This window comes from Salmo salar, chromosome ssa22, assembly GCF_905237065.1.
Source record: "Salmo salar chromosome ssa22, Ssal_v3.1, whole genome shotgun sequence".
Taxonomy (NCBI): domain Eukaryota; kingdom Metazoa; phylum Chordata; class Actinopteri; order Salmoniformes; family Salmonidae; genus Salmo; species Salmo salar.
In genome coordinates this window covers 34,026,099-34,044,509 of record NC_059463.1, presented here as the reverse complement: position 1 = coordinate 34,044,509, position 18,411 = coordinate 34,026,099, and the positions used below count along the sequence as shown (strand labels likewise).

Genomic DNA, 18,411 nt, shown 5'->3' with positions numbered 1-18,411 from the left:
TTAAGCAAATGAATACCGGACTATTTGCATTGACCCCCTTATTTTATTCATATTTATTGCACTGACTCTCTTGCTCATGCTCCATGTACACACACTGGACACTAAACCAAACAATCACACATACTACACTGACACTCAAACACACATTCACATACACTGCTGCTACTCTTTTATCTATGCATAGTCACTTCACTCCTACCTACATGTACATATTACCTGAATTACCTCAACTAACCTGTACCCCGAACATTGACTCGGTACCGGTACCCCTTGTATATAGCCTCATTATTGTTATTTTATTGTGTTAGTATTTCTCCTTGAGTTTATTTAGCAAATTGTTCTTACTTTTTTTTTAAACTATGTATTGTTGGTTACCATTTCACGGTAAGGTCTGCACCTGTTGTATTCGGGGCATTTGACAAATACAATTTTAATCGTTCCTGCTCACAATGAGGTGAAGAGCAGAAGAATTTAAGGAATTAATCTGAGCCTCACGCTTATCATTTCATTGGCCTTGTCAGGTGGGATTTTGGTTCTTCAATCAAAGTTGCGATAGTGAGACTGCCCATAGTTGTGTTGTACCAAGAGTACTGAAAGGGAACCTGAGATTTCAGACTGTATCCATCCCTGGTATCCTGACTGTGGAGTTCCTCTATTGAGGCATGTGCTGTCCTGTTCCTAGCCAACACCCCCTGCAGCGGTAGAACAGGCCAATTTCAAACCTGCACCATCCCGTTTCTGGCTTTTCTACAGACATGCTTCAAACCATATGGTCCAAGGTGTGCTGAATGAGCACATTTGATCCTGATTCAGGAATAATATACCAGTGTGGATTGAAAGGACCAAAGTCCTGGCAAAGTCCAACTTCAAGTTTAAACGGGCCCACTGGATGTGACCCAAATGGCACCCTAATCCCTAAATAGTGCACTAATTTTGACCAGGACCCGTAAGGCACTGGTTAAAAGTAGAGCATTATGTAGGGAATAGGGTGACATTTGGAACACAGATGCTGCTCGAAGCAGATGCCCCCAATCTCCTCTCTCCCTGCTCAGGACAGAGCCAACTGAATATGTTATGGGATGATTCTTGTAGGTCTCAGACAGCAAGTGCATTCTTAAGTACATTTACAGACAACACACATCATTCAATAAACTTCTTGCTGTCTGCAAAAACATTTGGGATACCATTAGCTGTGTCATCCATTGTAACATGCAGAAGTCAATGCACTTTTGCATTATATAATTGCAATTAACATTATTTGGCAAATGCTTCCAGATTTTTCAGATAATGAAGAATAAGAACTGAAGAAGCCTCTACGTTTTAGCTGAAGCCTCTCCTGGTCTCCCTCAAACTCCATCTATGACTGTTATACTTCAATGTTTCTCTCATTTTATTTAGGATGAAGTCTCCAACACTAGCGGCTCTAAGCCAAAACCAACACTTCCCCTGTCAAGTTGGAACAGAAAAAGCCTTGGAGGCTCAACCAAAATCCCAAAATAGCAGTCAAGGTTTGGCAGATGGTCGGAACAAGTGATTGCATCCCACAATTAAAAAGGTGGGGGAAAAAAGTGGCATGAGAAAAAGAAATATTTATTCATGCTGTCATGAAAGTATAATGAATCAATACAAAGCTTCATTGCAGATTAATCTCCAACTTAGCACGCCTTTGTGAGCAGTCTAATTAGCAACAGGTTTTGAGTGTAAATAATGGCTAAAGTGTTGATCTTCTTGCATAAGTTTTAAAAAAAACAATACATAAAACAGAGAATCACAATAATCTCAACTCAGGCACAAAAGGTCATGGTGGATGCTTCAGTTTGGCCATTTAAACCCTTGACCAATGACCACACATTCATATTACTGTCCAGCAATCGGAAAGAACCAAAGTTTAAGATGAGCAAGCCAAGTTTTATCCCTGGAGAAAACCTAGCAGTAGAGAGTTCAAGGCATAGTGAGAGGTTTTATTCATCCCAAAATCCAGCCATGAAAATAAGCCCAAGTTAGGAATCTTGTATGAAGGTCAACGAGTGTCGAATTTGGTCAATACTTTTTTTATTGATTATTTGCTACGTATGGCTTATTTTATCTAATAGAAGTTTCGTAATTGTTTTGTTTGTTACGAATAAACGGATACAAGTGGACATGGCATTTGGCATTTCGGCAACTTTTAACATTTCAGCATCTTGTCAGTGATAGAGGACTCATCATGGATATAACAATTTTTAGCATGGAAATTGCAATTGAGGGCTTACACCATTTTAAAGTAGTCAACTGGGTGGGGATTCCTATTAGTTGGGAGCAATCAGCCAATGAAGAAGATAAAAATTGACTACTTTAAAAATGGAGATGCCCATGCTGTCACAGACGCTATTATGGCATAGATACAAAGACGAGTCTTCTATCTCTATGGCATGTTGTTCACACACATATCTGCCCTGTCATTGGCTAGAATGGTCCCACCTAATCTCGCCTCCTCCGGCCTGCCTTCCATCTTTGAGGACATGTATTTCCATTGTTAGAGGGGTCACTTGACTATCTTGCCAATATAATAGACAACCTTTGCTAGCAGTCATTTTGGTCATCCATTTTTCTGTCCTTGCATGGGAAGAGCTGGTACTCCTATCAGCAAGGCAAAAAGTTCAATTTATCCAACTGATATGTCTGTAATACCGGGGTTTCAGTTTTGGTCTTCTACCCTCCGGAAAACTGCCAGGTAGTTCTTCCCTCCATTCCTCTGCACCTTCTTCCCCTCCTCTGTGCATGTTCCCAAGCGACTGATGATGACATCATCAACCTGCCAAACAAAGGGACAATTTTGACGGGTCTGAAGAGTGCTACCCCAAAAATTACCTGACTATTTTGGGGGTTTTAATAGTAAAATTACTATTTGTTGATTGTCTCATTTACCAGGTTTCCTAATCATAATATTTGTGACGGCTAATTAAAAACTGAATGATACTGGAAAGTATGTTGACAATGTTTTCCAAATTGGAAGGAAGGAAGGAAGATTGTTACAATTGTGATGTCCAACAAAAATCTAGTTCTGAACATAAGGCTGGAGTTATGCTTAGCAATTTTAGTTGCAGGTTGCAAGTGACAATTACAAGCAAATTTGCTGATACAAGAAGAAATGCAACAGCCAATCAAATTGAAGCTGCTTTTGTCATATCATTCCTCCATATGGTTTGAGAATTCTAAACTCACCCATTGTCATCTGCTGCATTACATCATGATTTCACAAATCATTTGTTTCTCCAAACGTTTAAATGATTGATTTAGACAAAATACTGGCTGTACAACTTGAAAATGCCAGCACTGTTTTATCAAGCTAGCTACCTAATGTCTTGTGTCCACCTTGATCGCGGGTTTACCGTAGCACTGACAGCTGTGTTGTTGACATGACAACTGGGTCAGAGTTTCTGAACCTTCGAATGGATCATGTTACAAAAGCATTTGCTTTGTTGGTTGTTGTACACAACTAGTTGCACAAAGTTGAAAAGTTGCAACTGGATGCAAACAAGTTGCAAATTAATTGCTGGGGGGTGATTCTCAAAGCAATCAAGAAGCAACTCAGTTGCAAGCAACCAAATTTGCGTGAAAGTTGCTTTGTGTAACTCCGGCCCAAGGAGTTTCACTTCTTTGTTACAATCAATTTCTCACTTGCTTATATGGGGTTCAAGGTTGGCTTCTCTATGACAAATATTTACATAAGTAAAAACAGAATCGATATTAATTGTTGAGAAGGACTGTCTAAAATGTCAGTCATCGTACCAGTTCTGCGTCGGGGACCCGTGTGAACAGCAGATGCTCACTGAAGTGTTTTACCATCCAGAGATGCACCTCCTCCACATCTGTGTTGGTGTACACCAAACCCTGGGAAACACAAAACAAGAGTTAAACACAATGTCCTCATAATTAAAGTTTATACAATGGGTGGGACTAATCCTGAATGCAGTTAAAACCGCATTCTAGCCGGTGTCTATTCCACAAGTTACCAGCGGCTAAATCGATGATGTTAAAATGCCTATTTACTCTGTTCCATCTGACTGCGCAATCCGCTAGCTCATCAGCCCAACCAGGCAATTTATACTTGATCTCCACTTTAAAAAGCATCTAGACATTCTCACATTTCTTTTAGACTAACATTTCGTTTTTAACAGCTCCGATTTGTATAAACCTTGCTGTCTGTCTCTGACATTTGCAACATTGTTTCAATATTCAAATTCGATCTCCAGCTATCCTATAGTAATGAACGTGTCGGGACGAGACAGACAGCCAGGCAGCGTTTCTCAGCCAGTTGAAATCATGAATAAGCTACATAATTTTGAATAAGCTGCATCAAGTGCAGCTAGTTTGCAGTCTTTCCAGCTTGAGTTTGAAGTGATTGTGTTAGCTGTGTTGTTGGCTAGCTCCCCTGAACAAAAGTGTCCTGACAAGTGAGCAAATATTCTATTCCAGCTGAAATCAGCCTCATTAGCTCATTGTTATGGATGTATCCAAATAAATGTCAATAGAAAACAGCTTAAACATATTCAAATGCAGCTACTTTGCTGCTATTCAGGCTGCACTTTTTGACGTGACTGTAAGTTAGCCATAGTTCGCTAGCTAGCAAGTAAGGGATAAGAATGTTGCCAGCCAGTATGGCAATTGAACATTTAGAACGAACGACTCGGTCGCGTCCATAGATACAGAACAACTGAGTCGCATGTCTAGCAACCAAACAGATAGAACGAACGACCAGCTGGCTTGGGTAACAACCCTAGATGTGTGTCGGGACTATATGTTGTGGACGGATAAAATAGTATGAATAGATTCATCAAAATAACATTTAATGAAAATATGTAAATCATTATTTGAATATGTTGGTAACCCGTCGTATAAAAGTGATAATGCCCTCAAAGCCAGCGTTTGGAGGATATATTGGCACGGTTTGCCGGGCCTCGAACTAATGTTGAGATGAGTCCACGTCCCACAATCTGTTACTCAATTCCAAATGAATGGGAAAAACAACCACCATATTATAAGGCCAGGGTTTTTTCTGCATAGAAAAGTCAAGGGAGGGCCGCCATGTGTGTTTTATTTTTTCGGGCTGCCTAAGTCCAAAAAATAAATAAAAATACACTTTTTTTTATTGGTAAACCTTTAGTGTAAACTTAGACTACAACCAGATATAAAGTATGTAGAAAATATAATGGACCTATATATTGTTAAATAAGAACTATCAATCACCTAAATAAAAGCTAGACAGTCAGGGAGAATCTAAAATTCCCTATATGATGCATTCAGAAGTAATTCTCATGGTATTGGGTCCCCATTGATTTTGTTTGAAAGTTTGAGTCACTCAGCACAAGAACAGTCAAGGCTAAATGTGTAAAACTGCCAGGAATTAGCTTAAAAACACCTACATTTAGTCTCTGAATGTACTAATTTTAGTCAGTGTCAAATCTTTTTGCATTCATTTGGGGTTGAGGCATACAGCGGGATCATCAAAATTAAACCACGACGTCTGCAAACATTGACAAATTTTGATTTTAGAGTGAACGTGCACTTTAAGCTCCTTTACAGTGCAGCCCGTGACTGACACACAATCATCATACAAACTGACTTAGCTTTACTTTAAGTATCAATCTAGTTTGAGACAGAGGACAAATACTGGGTTGTATTCACTAGAAACCAAACAGACGGAAAAAAGTTAACCGAAACAGGGAGGGAGTACCTGAACTTCTCCAATAAGAAACTCATTTCCGTTGCAAAACAGTGTGTACTAATGAATATGACCTTGGTTTCCCATTAACTTTCAACATTTTACACGAAAAGTGGAGCGGGTCGAGAGCTTCAAGTTCCTCTGTGTCCACATCAGTAAGATCCTAACATTGTCCAAACACACCAGCACAGTTGTGAATACGGCACGACAACATCTCTTCACATACAGGAGGCTGAAAAGATTTGTCAGGGCCCTCAGATCTTCAAAATGTTATACAGCTGCACCATTGAGAGCATCTTGAATGGCTTCATCACCACTTGGGTATGGCAACTGTTCGGCATCCAACCACAAGGTGCTACAGAGGGTAGTGCGTATGGCCCAGTACATCACTGCAGTCCAACTCCCTGCCATCCAGGACCTCTATACCAGGCCCCAAAAATTGTCAAAGACTTCAGCCACCCAAGTCATAGACTGTTCTCTCTGCTACCGCATGGCAAGCGGTACCGGGGGACCAAGTCTGCGACCAAAAGGCTCCTGAACAGCTTCTACTCCCAAACCATAAGACTGCTGAACAGTTAATCAAATGGCTATCCGGACTATATACATTGACCCCCTTTATTATTTATTGCAATTTTTTTACACCGACTCTATGCACACTCACTTCACTCTACCCATGAACACACATATACTATACTGACACGCCAACACACACACACTACATAAGCTCACACACACATGCATATTGACCCCACACAGAGACACTTTTCACATATGCTGCTGCTACTCTGTTTATTATATATCCTGATTGCCTAGTCACTTTTACCCCTACCGACATGTACAGTACATACTGTATTACCTCAACTACCTCGTACCCCTGCACATTGACTCGGTACTGATACTTCTTGTATATAGCCTCGTTATTGTTATTTTATTGTGCTACTATTTGTCTCACTTTTTAACTCTGCATTTTTGGGAACAGGCTCATAAGTAAGCATTTAACCAATAACATTTTCTTTGAAACATGCCTTAGTGTGGTGACCTTAAATACTTTGAAGAGCAAAGGTTTCTTTTTTTCCTCAGAAGGACAGAAATAACCCAAAGCCAACATTAAGGTTTATAACCTGTGTCATTGTAGTTTACATTGGAGCGTGGACAGATAGTATAATTAGAACAGGGCTTTCTTGGAAAACTAAGCGATGGCATAGATTTGCACAGTGCCTGCATGTTAGCTCAGTGATGTAGCGTTCAAGTTGAGGCCAGGAGGTGGGGAGCCATGGAGGCGGGGGAGAGTGTGATGGAGGTGTGTGGGTGTGTTCGGGGCGGATCGATGTAGTCTAAATTGCCGTAGAGGAAATTCTCTAGACAGCTCTCCTCTCCACCCCCCAGAGGAGATCAGTGTCTGGCATGGGCCCTGTGTCAGTGCTGCTGAGTGTAACGGTAGAGCCTACAGACGGACGCACGTGAGCACATTAAAATCCCACATGCACGCACACACAAGACTCCCATTGTTCTCCCAATCCTCAGTCTCTCCTCGCTGCCACAGTGAACTGACACCAAGAGCCCCACACAAATCTGACAGGTATGAAACATGGGGGGGGGGGTGATAACAGACAAATGAGCAGGATAGAGTGCAAGTGAGGGTTAAGTCAATTCCAGGCCATGTATGCAATGTAGCTTGTACTGTCCTCTCATATGTCTCATATGTCTTGCTGTTGGAAAAGGGAACTGAAGAGCCATTGCTCAACCACATCCCTAAATCAACTGTTGACTTTGGGTGCCCCTGATGAACCCCCCGCCCATACGCTGTGCTCTGTCCTTACCCCTACTCTCGGTGTATAGGCTACGCTTTGACCTCTTTCTCCAACCAAGACTGCTCTTCTCTGAGTCACAGAGGCTCTCCGCACTGCCAAAGCTGACTCTCTCTCTCCTCGTTCTCATCCTGCTAAATCCATCCACTGCCTTCGACACCGTGAACCATCATATCCTCCTCTCCACCCTCTCAGGGCTGGGCGTCTCAGGCTCTGTACACTCTTGGATTGCATCTTACCTGGCAGGCCGTTCCTTTCAGGTGCCGTGGAGAGATCTGTGTCTGCATCACATACTCTCACTACTGGTGTCCCCCAGGGCTCAGTCCTAGGCCCTCTTCTCTCTATACACCAAGTCACTCGGCTCTTTCATATCCTCACATGGTCTTTCTCCTATCATTGCTATGCGGATGACACTTAACTACTTTTATCCTTCCCCCTTCTGACATCTCTGCGTGCCTGGCAGATATTCCAGCCTGGATGTCGGCCCACCACCTCAAGCTCAACAAGACGGAGCCTCTCTTCCGGGGAAGGCCTGCCCGCTCAAAGATCTTCATCACAGTTGACAACTCCACAGTGTCACCCTCCCAGAGTGCAAAGAACCTTGGCGTGACACTGGACAACACCCTGTTGTTCTATGCAAACATCAAAGCAGTGACTCACTCCTGCAGGTTCATGCTCTACAACAGCCGTAGAGTACGACCCTACCTCACACAGGAAAATCCAGGCACTTGTCATCTCCCGTCTGGACTACTGCAACTCGCTGTTGGCTGGGCTTCCCGCTTGCGCCATCAAACCCCTGCAACTTATCCGCTCCTCCGCACACTCCAGTGGCTTCCAGACGAAGCTTGCATCCACTACTAGACCATGGTGTGTGCCTACAGAACAGCAAGAGGAACTGCCCCTCCCCACCTTCAGGCTATGCTCAAACCCTACACCCCAACCCGAGAACTCCATTCTGCCACCTCTGGTCTCTTGGCCCTCACCCCTAGGGGAGGGAACTCCCTCTCAGCCCAGTCCAAGCTGTTCTCTATCCTGCCACCCCAATGGTGAAACCAGCTTCCCACTGAAGCTAGGACAGCAGAGTCCCTGCACATCTTCTGAAAGCACCTGAAACCCTACCTCTTCAAAGAGTATCTTAAATAATCCCCCTCCTCAGCTCGACTACTTTGAGGAAAAGTGTACTTGCTATGCCTGTGTATATGTGGTTGTCTCAGCTATCTTAAGATGTATGCACTAACTAACTGTAAGTTGCTTTGGATAAGAACATCTGCTAAATGACAAATGTAAATGTAGGCATACTATGCTCTGTCCTTACCCCTACTCTCAGTGTGTAGGCGTACTATGCTCTGTCCTTACCCCTACTCCCAGTGTGTAGGCGTACTATGCTCTGTCCTTACCCCTACTCCCAGTGTGTAGGCGTACTATGCTCTGTCCTTACCCCTACTCTCAGTGTGTAGGCGTACTATGCTCTGTCCTTACCCCTACTCTCAGTGTGTAGGCGTACTCGGCCAACAGAGTGGGACTGATGATCCTCCACTTGTGCTTGGTCTTCTTGAAGTGCGGGTCAGGAAACAGGAAGAACATCTTACTGAGCTGAACAGAGAAATCAACAAAACAAAATGGTCACAATGCAAATAAGACCAGAAAGACAGACCAGGCATCTCAAGTTCAACTGACCTCAGTGAAGAAACACAGATAAATGAAGTCCTCCAGCTTTTACTTTCTCTGGTACTACTTTTCCAGTTTGTGAAAACGAGGACTATGGTGCTAAATATTCTCTTGTATCAAACCAGTGTATCAATGTGGCTATTATTAAAACCAGTGTATCAATGTGGCTATTATTCAAACCAGTGTATCAAGTTATTATAGAGTCAGCTCTCTGTAGTTCTCAGAATATTTTGTGTCATTAGTCAGGCAGCCCGGATTGTAAAGGTGGAAATTCCCTCTAAGTGATTTTTATTAAGATAAAGTCCCCTCCCTTTGACAATATGTACACAACTATTAGTCTGGTTGCAATATTAAAAACTGTTCCAGTTCACTCTTTTTTATTCATTCAAATAAATTATGTAATGTAAAGACAGAAAAACGGGGGTATAATCACAGAGGACTGCCGTCCCCCCAGGGGGGTTGAGACTGGGCCCCGCTCTTCACAAAATGGAAAAAACGACACTTTAATTAGTGCTCTTGGCACAGTGTAAAAAAAACTGAGGGGAAACAAAGAGAGAAGACATATTGTGGAGTATAGCGCCGTTTCTACCCACACGACATCATGCATGTGGATGTGCAAATATCGCTCAGGGGCTCCCGTTTGTGTGTGTACATATGACAGAGAGCGTGTATGCGTCGGTCGGTCTGTGTTTTTCCAAAGCACTTAATCCTCTACACAGAATGGGCAGGTCTCAATGACGTCATTACAGCCAAGACGGTAAAAATAGTACTGTGGGGTATTTCTTCCATAGATAAAATCTACAGTTTTCGCGTTCCTTTCAGTTGTCAGCCCCCGGCATCAACACATTTACTGTCTCCTACCTGATGTACTACTGTCTGCTATGTCTCACATCATGTCAATGTGTCTATTCAAACCCAGCCTAGGAGCTATACTCCAACACAAGAAGATGAAGGAAAATGTGACATTTTATCATTTCTTATTTGCTTTTACATGTAATTTTTTCACTTTAAATCGGTGTTGCGATTTTAAATGTGCTTTACAAAGTTTGATTTAGGTTACTCAGTCCTGGTACTGGAGGTTCCACTATGTAGGCTAAGCTAGTGCTTGTTTTATCAAAGTCATTCTGATTAATTGGGTTGAATTGAAAGGATAAACCCTCCACTATTAGGCTGTAAAATACTGATTAGTGTATAGTCCTATGCTCAGCTGATGTGACGCCTGGCATGTGGTCACTGGCACGGCATCACCTTTGTTGAGAAATTCATTAGAGGCTAAAATCTCTGGGTTGTGACATAAGGTTTGGAAATCATTAGCCATTGTTACTCTCCGGTATAGACATGAGAACTAAGTATCTGTACTTGTCATATTGATACCTAGTGCTGCTGATCAAACACTTCCTATTGTTGCCACTAGAGGGCTGTAAACTACCTAAAACAGATATGGGCATTTCAAGTTTAGAAATATTTATATTTTGGTTGATAGGAAGGACACTTTATTTAAAAATTACTACTCTGGATAGCTTCACAAACCCTCAATGCCCAATGGTCAGAAAGCTGTACAAAAGTGTAGCAAACACCATTTGAATTTGAACATCTTTGCCAGGCATCAAAACACTTTCAAAACTTGCTGAAGGGATTAAGTGCAGTACTATTTAGAGGTGATGTGTTTGACAGACGTGTCTACAAATAAATATACACAACAGATACAAGGGCAAGGCAGAAGTGTTATGTGGCTGACAACCCCAGATGGTCTCTGGCTACGTCATTCATCATCATAATTTTTTTAAAGTGTATTTTACAAATTTGTCACAGTACACTTCACAGAAAAAAAGAAGGGAAAAAGATGACAGAAAAGGGGAGGGAACAGTTAAGTACCTGTCCCTTGGAGAAGAAGTTGGGCAGGTACTTCATGGCGTTGCTCCGTAAGCAGGCGATGTTCTGGTAGCTGCCCGTCTCTGCTGCACGCAGGGAGCGGATACGGTCCTGGACATAATCAGACACTTTGACACGGATCTCCAGGCCCAGAATCAGTTGCTTTGGAAAGAGTGGGGATAACTCCACTGAGACAGAGAGGAGGTAGGTTATTAATCTGACCTGGGAACAGGTGGCCAAAAAAAGAGTTGCAAGAACCACTAAAACAGTCTATTATGATAATGATGGCTGTGGAAAAGGAGAGGATACTGAATGTTGAAAAGTCATACTCCGATTCGCACAGCATGCAGTATCGCCAAGTCTGAGACCAAAAGGCTCCTGAACAACTTCTACCCCCAAGCCACAAGACTGCTTGACAGTTAATAAAATGGCTACCCTTACCATTTGCAATGACTCTCTCGCACCGGCTCTATGCACTCACATACTACATTGACATTCCAACACACACGCAAATGAACACCACACACATTCACACGCTGCTGCTACTGTTTATTATCTATGCCGATTTCCTAGTTACTTTTACCCCAACTTACATGTACATATTACCTCAATTACACCTCAACTACCTCGTACCCCTTCACATTGACTTGTACCAGTACTCCTTGTATATAGTCTCGGTATTTTATTGTGTTACCGTTTCCTTTTTTGCACATTTTTCATATTTTTTAACTCTGCATTGTTGGGGAAAGGTCTCGTAAGTAAGCATTTCACAGTAATGTCTACACCTGCTGTATTTGGCGCATGTGACAAATACGATTAGATTGCTTTCCCTGCATTAATCGCTATAGGTTATTTTCTCTGTATATTCAATATAGAGGCATAATAATGAACATTTTTATATCTGCAGCAAAGAAAGATATAAAAAAGCTCCAAATGGCTCAAAACAGGGCTGCCAGATTAGCTCTTCATTGCTCTATCTGTATGAATATGATCCAAACGCATCAGAATCTCTCATGTCTTCACGTTGAAAAATTACTATCCAGTCTTATGATTTTCTTTAGGAATGTTATATTCTTAAAAATAAAAAAATTCAGGTCAGTTAATACATACTAGCAACATGCATAACCACTAAACCAGACAGGTAAATTCAGGGCATCTAAGACAACCCAAGGACAAATCACCTTAAATCTACAGTTTTTTATAGGGCCATAGCTAAATGGAACTCTTCACCAATCCATATTTCTCAGGCAAAAAGTAAATCCACCTTCAGCAAAAAATTAAAACACCTAATTCGATAGACCACATGACTGGACAGCAAATAGAAGCATCAACTGAATGTTAAATGTGTTTCCTGTCAGGTATTTTAATTGTCTGTATTGTCTACTTGTTAAATGTTTGTAAAGTCTTTTTTTTATACCTTTTTTTAACCAGGTAGACAAGTTGAGAACAAGTTCTAATTTACAACTGTGACCTGGCCAAGATAAAACAAAGCAGTGCGACAAAAACAACAGAGTTACACATGGAATAAACAAAAGTACAGTCAATAACACAACAGAAAAATCTGTATAGTGTGTGAAAATGGAGTAAGGAGGTAAGGCAATAAATAGGCCATAGTTTGTAAAGTCTTAATTTGTAATTGTTCCTAATGTCTTATTAATTGGTGTTGGACCCCAGGAAGATTAGCTAATGTTATGGCGTTAGCTAATGGGGATCCTAATAAAAATTCACAAATTCACATAGAAAATACTATACAATATGATATTTTAAGTTAATCCAGTAATATTATTTACTTTATTTATTTCACCTTTATTTAACCAGGTAGGCAAGTTGAGAACAAGTTCTCATTTACAATTGCGACCTGGCCAAGATAAAGCAAGCAGTTTGACACATACAACAACACAGAGTTACACATGGAGTAAAACAAACATACATACAGTCAATAATATAGTAGAAAAATAAGTCAATATACAAAGTGAGCAAATGAGGTGAGATAAGGGAGGTAAAGGCAAAAAAAGGCCATGGTGGCGAAGTAAATACAATATGGCAAGTAAAACACTGGAATGGTAGATTTGCAGTGGAAGAAAGTGCAAAGTAGAAATAGAAATAATGGGGTGCAAAGGAGCAAAATAAATAAATACAGTCGGGGAAGAGGTAGTTGTTTGGACTAAATTATAGATGGGCTATGTACAGGTGCAGTGATATGTGAGCTGCTCTGACAGCTGGTGCTTAAAGCTAGTGAGGGAGACAAGCGTTTCCAGTTTCAGAGATTTTTGTAGTTCGTTCCAGTCATTGGCAGCAGAGAACTGGAAGGAGAGGCGGCCGAAGGAGGAATTGGCTTTGGGGGTGACCAGAGAGATATACCTGCTGGAGCGTGTGCTACAGGTGGGTGCTGCTATGGTGACCAGCGAGCTGAGATAAGGGGAAACTTTACCTAGCAGGGTCTTGTAGATGACCTGGAGCCAGTGGGTTTGGCGACGAGTATGAAGCGAGGGCCAGCCAACGAGAGCGTACAGGTCGCAGTGGTGGGTAGTATATGGGGCTTTGGTGACAAAACGGATGGCACTGTGATAGACTGCATCCAATTTATTGAGTCGGGTATTGGAGGCTATTTTGTAAATGACATCGCCGAAGTCGAGGATCCGTAGGATGGTCAGTTTTACAAGGGTATGTTTGGCAGCATGAGTGAAAGATGCTTTGTTGCGAAATAGGAAGCCAATTCTAGATTTAACTTTGGATTGGAGATGTTTGATGTGAGTCTGGAAGGAGAGTTTACAGTCTAACCAGACACCTAGGTATTTGTAGTTGTCCACATATTCTAAGTCAGAACCGTCCAGAGTAGTGATGCTGGACGGGCGGGCAGGTGCAGGCAGCAATCGGTTGAAGGGCATGCATTTAGTTTTACTTGTATTTAAGAGCAGTTGGAGGCCACGGAAGGAGAGTTGTATGGCACTGAAGCTCGTCTGGAGGGTAGTTAACACAGTGTCCAAAGAAGGGCCAGAAGTATACAGAATGGTGTCGTCTGCGTAGAGGTGGATCAGAGACAGAAGGAGCGACATCATTGATATATACAGAGAAAAGAGTCGGCCCAAGAATTGAACCCTGTAGAGACTGCCAGAGGCCCGGACAACAGTCCCTCCGATTTGACAGACTGAACTCTATCGGAGAAGTAGTTGGTGAACCAGGCGAGGCAAACATTTGAGAAACCAAGGCTATTGAGTCTGCCGATGAGGATGTGGTGATTGACAGAGTCGAAATCCTTGGCCAGGTCAATGAATACAGCAGCACAGTATTGTTTCTTATCGATGGTGGTTAAGATATAATTTAGGACCTTGAGCGTGGCTGAGGTGCATCCATGACCAGCTCTGAAACCAGATTGCATAGCGGAGAAAGTGCGGTGGGATTCGAAATGGTCGGTAATCTGTTTGTTGACTTGGCTTTCGAAGACTTTAGAAAGGCAGGGTAGGATAGATATAGGTCTTTAGCAGTTTGGGTCAAGAGTGTCCCCCCCTTTGAAGAGGAGGATGACCGCAGCTGTTTTCCAATCTTTGGGAATCTCAGACAACACGAAAGAGGTTGAACAGGCTCGTAATAGGGGTTGCAACTATTTCGGCAGATAATTTTAGAAAGAAAGGGTCCAGATTGTCTAGCCCGGCTGATTTGTAGGGGTCCAGATTTTGCAGCTCTTTCAGAACATCAGCTGACTGGATTTGGGAGAAGGAGAAATGGGGAAGGCTTGGGCGAGTTGCTGTGTGGGGTGCAGTGCTGTTGACCGGAGTAGGGGTAGCCATGTGGAAAGCATGGCCAGCCGTAGAAAAATGCTTATTGAAATTCTCAATTATAGTGGATTTATCGGTGGTGACTGAGTTTCCTATCCTCAGTGCAGTGGGCAGCTGGGAGGAGGTGCTCTTATTCTCCAAGGACTTTACAGTGTCCCAGAACTTTTTTGAGTTTGTGTTGCAGGAAGCAAATTTCTGCTTGAAAAAGCTAGCCTTGGCTTTTCTAACTGCCTGTGTATATTCGTTTCTAACTTCCCTGAAAAGTTTCATATCACGGGGGCTGTTCGATGCTAATGCAGAATGCCACAGGATGTTTTTCTGTTGGTTAAGGGCAGTCAGGTCTGGAGAGAACCAAGGGCTATATCTGTTCCTGGTTCTAAATTTCTTGAATGGGGCATGCTTATTTAAGATGGTGAGGAAGGCATTTAAAAAAATAATCAGGCATCCTCTACTGAAGGGATGAGGTCAATATCCTTCCAGGATACCCGGGCCAGGTCGATTAGAAAGGCCTGCTCGAGGAAGTGTTTCAGGGAGTGTTTGACAGTGATGAGTGGAGGTCGTTTGACCGCTGACCCATTACGGATGCAGGCAATGAGGCAGTGATCGCTGAGATCTTGGTTGAAAACAGCAGAGGTGTATTTAGAGGGCAAGTTGGTTAGGATAATATCTATGAGGGTGCCCGTTTTACGGCTTTGGGGTGGTACCTGGTAGGTTCATTGATAATTTGTGTGAGACTGAGGGCATCAAGCTTAGATTGTAGGATGGCTGGTGTGTTAAGCATGTCCCAGTTTAGGTCACCTAGCAGCACGAGGTCACATATGGTGTCCCGAGCACAGCTGGGGGCAGAGGGTGGTCTATAGCAGGCGGCAACGGTGAGCGACTTGTTTTTAGAGAGGTGGATTTTTAAAAGTAGAAGTTCAAATTGTTTGGGTACAGACCTGGATAGTAGGACAGAACTCTGCACGTTCTCTCTGCAGTAGATTGCAACACCGCCCCCTTTTGCCGTTCTATCTTGTCTGAAAATGTTGTAGTTAGGGATGGAGATCCTAAGCCAGGATTCAGACACGGCTAGGACATCCAGGTAGACAGAGGGTATACTGTACACTCAGTGGCCAATTTATTAGGCACAACCATCTAGTACCATGTCAGACCACCCTTTTCCTCCAGAACAGACTGAATTCTTTAGGGGGAATGGATACGTTGCTCAATTGGTATCAAGGGACCTAACGTGTGCCAGGCAAAAACATTCCCCACACTATTACACCACAGTCACCAGACTGTACCGTTGACACCAGGCAGGATGAGGCCATGGACTCATGCTGCTTACTCCAAATCCTGACCCTGCCATCAACATAACACAACAGGAACCGGGATTCGTCAGACTAGGCGATGTTTTTTCACTCCTCAATTCAAATCAAACTTAATGTCACATGCGCCGAATACAACAAGTGTACACTTTACCGTGAAATGCTTACTTACAAGCCCTTAATTGTCCAGTGTTGGTGATCGTGTGCCCACTGAAGTTGCTTCTTCTTGTTTTTAGGTGATAGGAGTGGATTCCGGTGTGGTCGTCTGGAGCAATAGCCCATCCGTGACAAAGACCATCAAGTTGTGATTTCCGAGATGCCATTCTGTACACCACTGTTGTACTGCACCGTTATTTGCCTGTTTATGGCCCGCCTGTTAGTGTGCACGATTCTTGTCATTCTCCTTCAACCCACAGGACTTCCGCTGACTGGATTTTATTTGTTTGTCACACCATTCCTGGTGAACCCCAGACACTGTCGTGCATGAAAGGCCTATGAGGCCAGCCATTTCTGAGATACTGGAACCGGCGCGCCTGGCATCGACGATCATACCACCCTCAAAGTCGCTTAGGTCAGTCGTTTGCCATTCTAATGTTCAAGCGAACAGTAACTGAATGCCTCAATGCCGGTCTGCCTGCTTTATATAACAAGCCAAGGCCACGTGACTCACTGTCTGTAGGAGCAAGCCATTTTCGTGAACTGGTTACTGAGTGTACAATGAAAGAACCTTCCAAGCCAAATCTCTTGACCATGTTCTAAGTCAACAGCACCCTCAGATGGAACAACCAAAAACGACACCTAAAAAGTACCATCTCACAGACAGTCCTTTGTCAACAATTGAAGGTTGAGTATTTGTGTTAGTAAGCATGAGAATGATAAAGACTGGAGTTAGGGTAACAATGGTGAGGAAATATCATGGATTAGAAGATCATCCCATACCTAGAAGTCCCCCATATCCACAGCCGATGTCTGCAAACTCCACTTGTGCAGCCTTTTGGGTCGACTGGTGGTCGCTGAAGAACTCCGGGTACAGCTGGGACCAGTCCATGTCCTCTGGACAGACAGGGCTGAGAGGAGAGGTCATGGTGAAATAGGTAAAAGTGTGTATGAAATCAACAGACCTGAGCAAATGTTGACCAGCACGAGGTGAAACTGATGTAAATGACATCAGCAACATGGATTAGAAGTCAAATGCAGTACTTTCTTTACGTTTACAAAAAGTAGCCTTTAATACCAGTTACCTGACATAAAAGCAAGCTAGTTTGCGGATTAGGAAAAGCCTTTATTCCATTTACATGTTCGTAATGTGTCTTGTGCAATGATTTATATATACCACTGGTCTTGTGTAGCCAGAATGTTGTATAAACTGTCATTTGAACTTAATCTGCTGGTTGTCCACTTGGTTGGTCTTTATGCCGCTGGAAATTTTTGAAAAAAATATCCACAGGAAGGTTTTATTAAACAGACGTTTTGCTTAGTAATGTGTGAGCTTGCGTTAAGTGTTAAACAAACCGAAAGCCACGCGTTTTGGAAAGTCGTTTTAATGATACTTACTTTCCTATGGATATTTTGAAAAGGTTCAAATGAGTTTATTCAACATTCTGACTTGTAAAATGACTGTTCCGTCGCATCTAAACAAGCGACGCAAACTCCACAAGGAAGCATGGAGGCGTAAAAGCAATCCAGTTTAGATAACGTTTTGCGTTTGACAATTTATTGCTCAATAAAGCTGTGAAGTGAATGAAGCGTGAAATGAATTCAAACATACAGTAGTACATCGACTAGAAGCGTGGCCAATTTTGAGGGCAACATGCGTTAGCTAACAGTTAGCTTGCTAAACCTTTTAACAAACGGACTGACGAGTGACTCACTATTCAAACGTGTGGTCTGCCATTGGATTCGAGTGGGCTCGCTGCCTGTAATATCGTTTCTGGGGCATCGAAACGCTCATTTTGTATTAATTGAAGTATTCAGTGATTAGATTGAAATGTACCAACGACGTATGTACTTCGCTCCAACAGTGTTCGTTTTCGGTCGCTTCCTTTTCACGTCACCAGATGACGATATCAAGTTCTGGATTCTAATTGGTTGTGAAGCTACAAACCATCCAACGCGTTGATACAATGTACTATAGCCTATATATAGCTAATAAATATGGATCCACTGCTGAATTGTATCAATTAAAATGTTTACATTATTATGTTTCTCACTTCAATGAAAGAGAACTGTTGCATACCAGTTTATTTGTACCGGGACACATCTATTTGGACATTATT

At 42.5% G+C, this 18,411-nt stretch overlaps 1 protein-coding gene across 2 annotated transcripts; it reads right to left on the bottom strand.

The window, feature by feature from the left end:
• Positions 1-1,569: 1,569 nt before the first annotated feature.
• LOC106583284 (methyltransferase 1, tRNA methylguanosine) lies at positions 1,570-18,187 on the bottom strand. 2 transcript variants are annotated; one of them, XM_014167258.2, is made up of 6 exons: positions 18,007-18,187; positions 17,075-17,202; positions 11,056-11,240; positions 8,992-9,105; positions 3,772-3,873; positions 1,570-2,794 (listed from the first exon to the last, which is right to left on the bottom strand). In XM_014167258.2, exons 1-6 carry the CDS (start codon positions 18,084-18,086, stop codon positions 2,678-2,680), a joined length of 726 nt encoding a protein of 241 aa, XP_014022733.1. In that variant the 5' UTR covers positions 18,087-18,187; the 3' UTR covers positions 1,570-2,677. The 2 variants fall into 2 exon arrangements, with proteins under 2 accessions (XP_014022733.1, XP_014022735.1); XM_014167260.2 differs by lacking the exon at positions 8,992-9,105.
• Positions 18,188-18,411: the final 224 nt, after the last annotated feature.

What these genes read in the sequence shown, in the direction of transcription:
- LOC106583284 (XM_014167258.2), bottom strand. Translation starts at nt 18,086, where the DNA reads ATGAGCGTTTCGATGCCCCAGAAACGATATTACAGGCAGCGAGCCCAC. An exon ending in TGGATATGGGGGACTTCTAG is followed by an intron (nt 11,241 to 17,074) that starts GTATGGGATGAT and finishes TCTCTGTCTCAG; the next exon opens with TGGAGTTATCCCCACTCTTT. An exon ending in ACTTCTTCTCCAAGGGACAG is followed by an intron (nt 9,106 to 11,055) that starts GTACTTAACTGT and finishes TTCTCTGTTCAG; the next exon opens with CTCAGTAAGATGTTCTTCCT.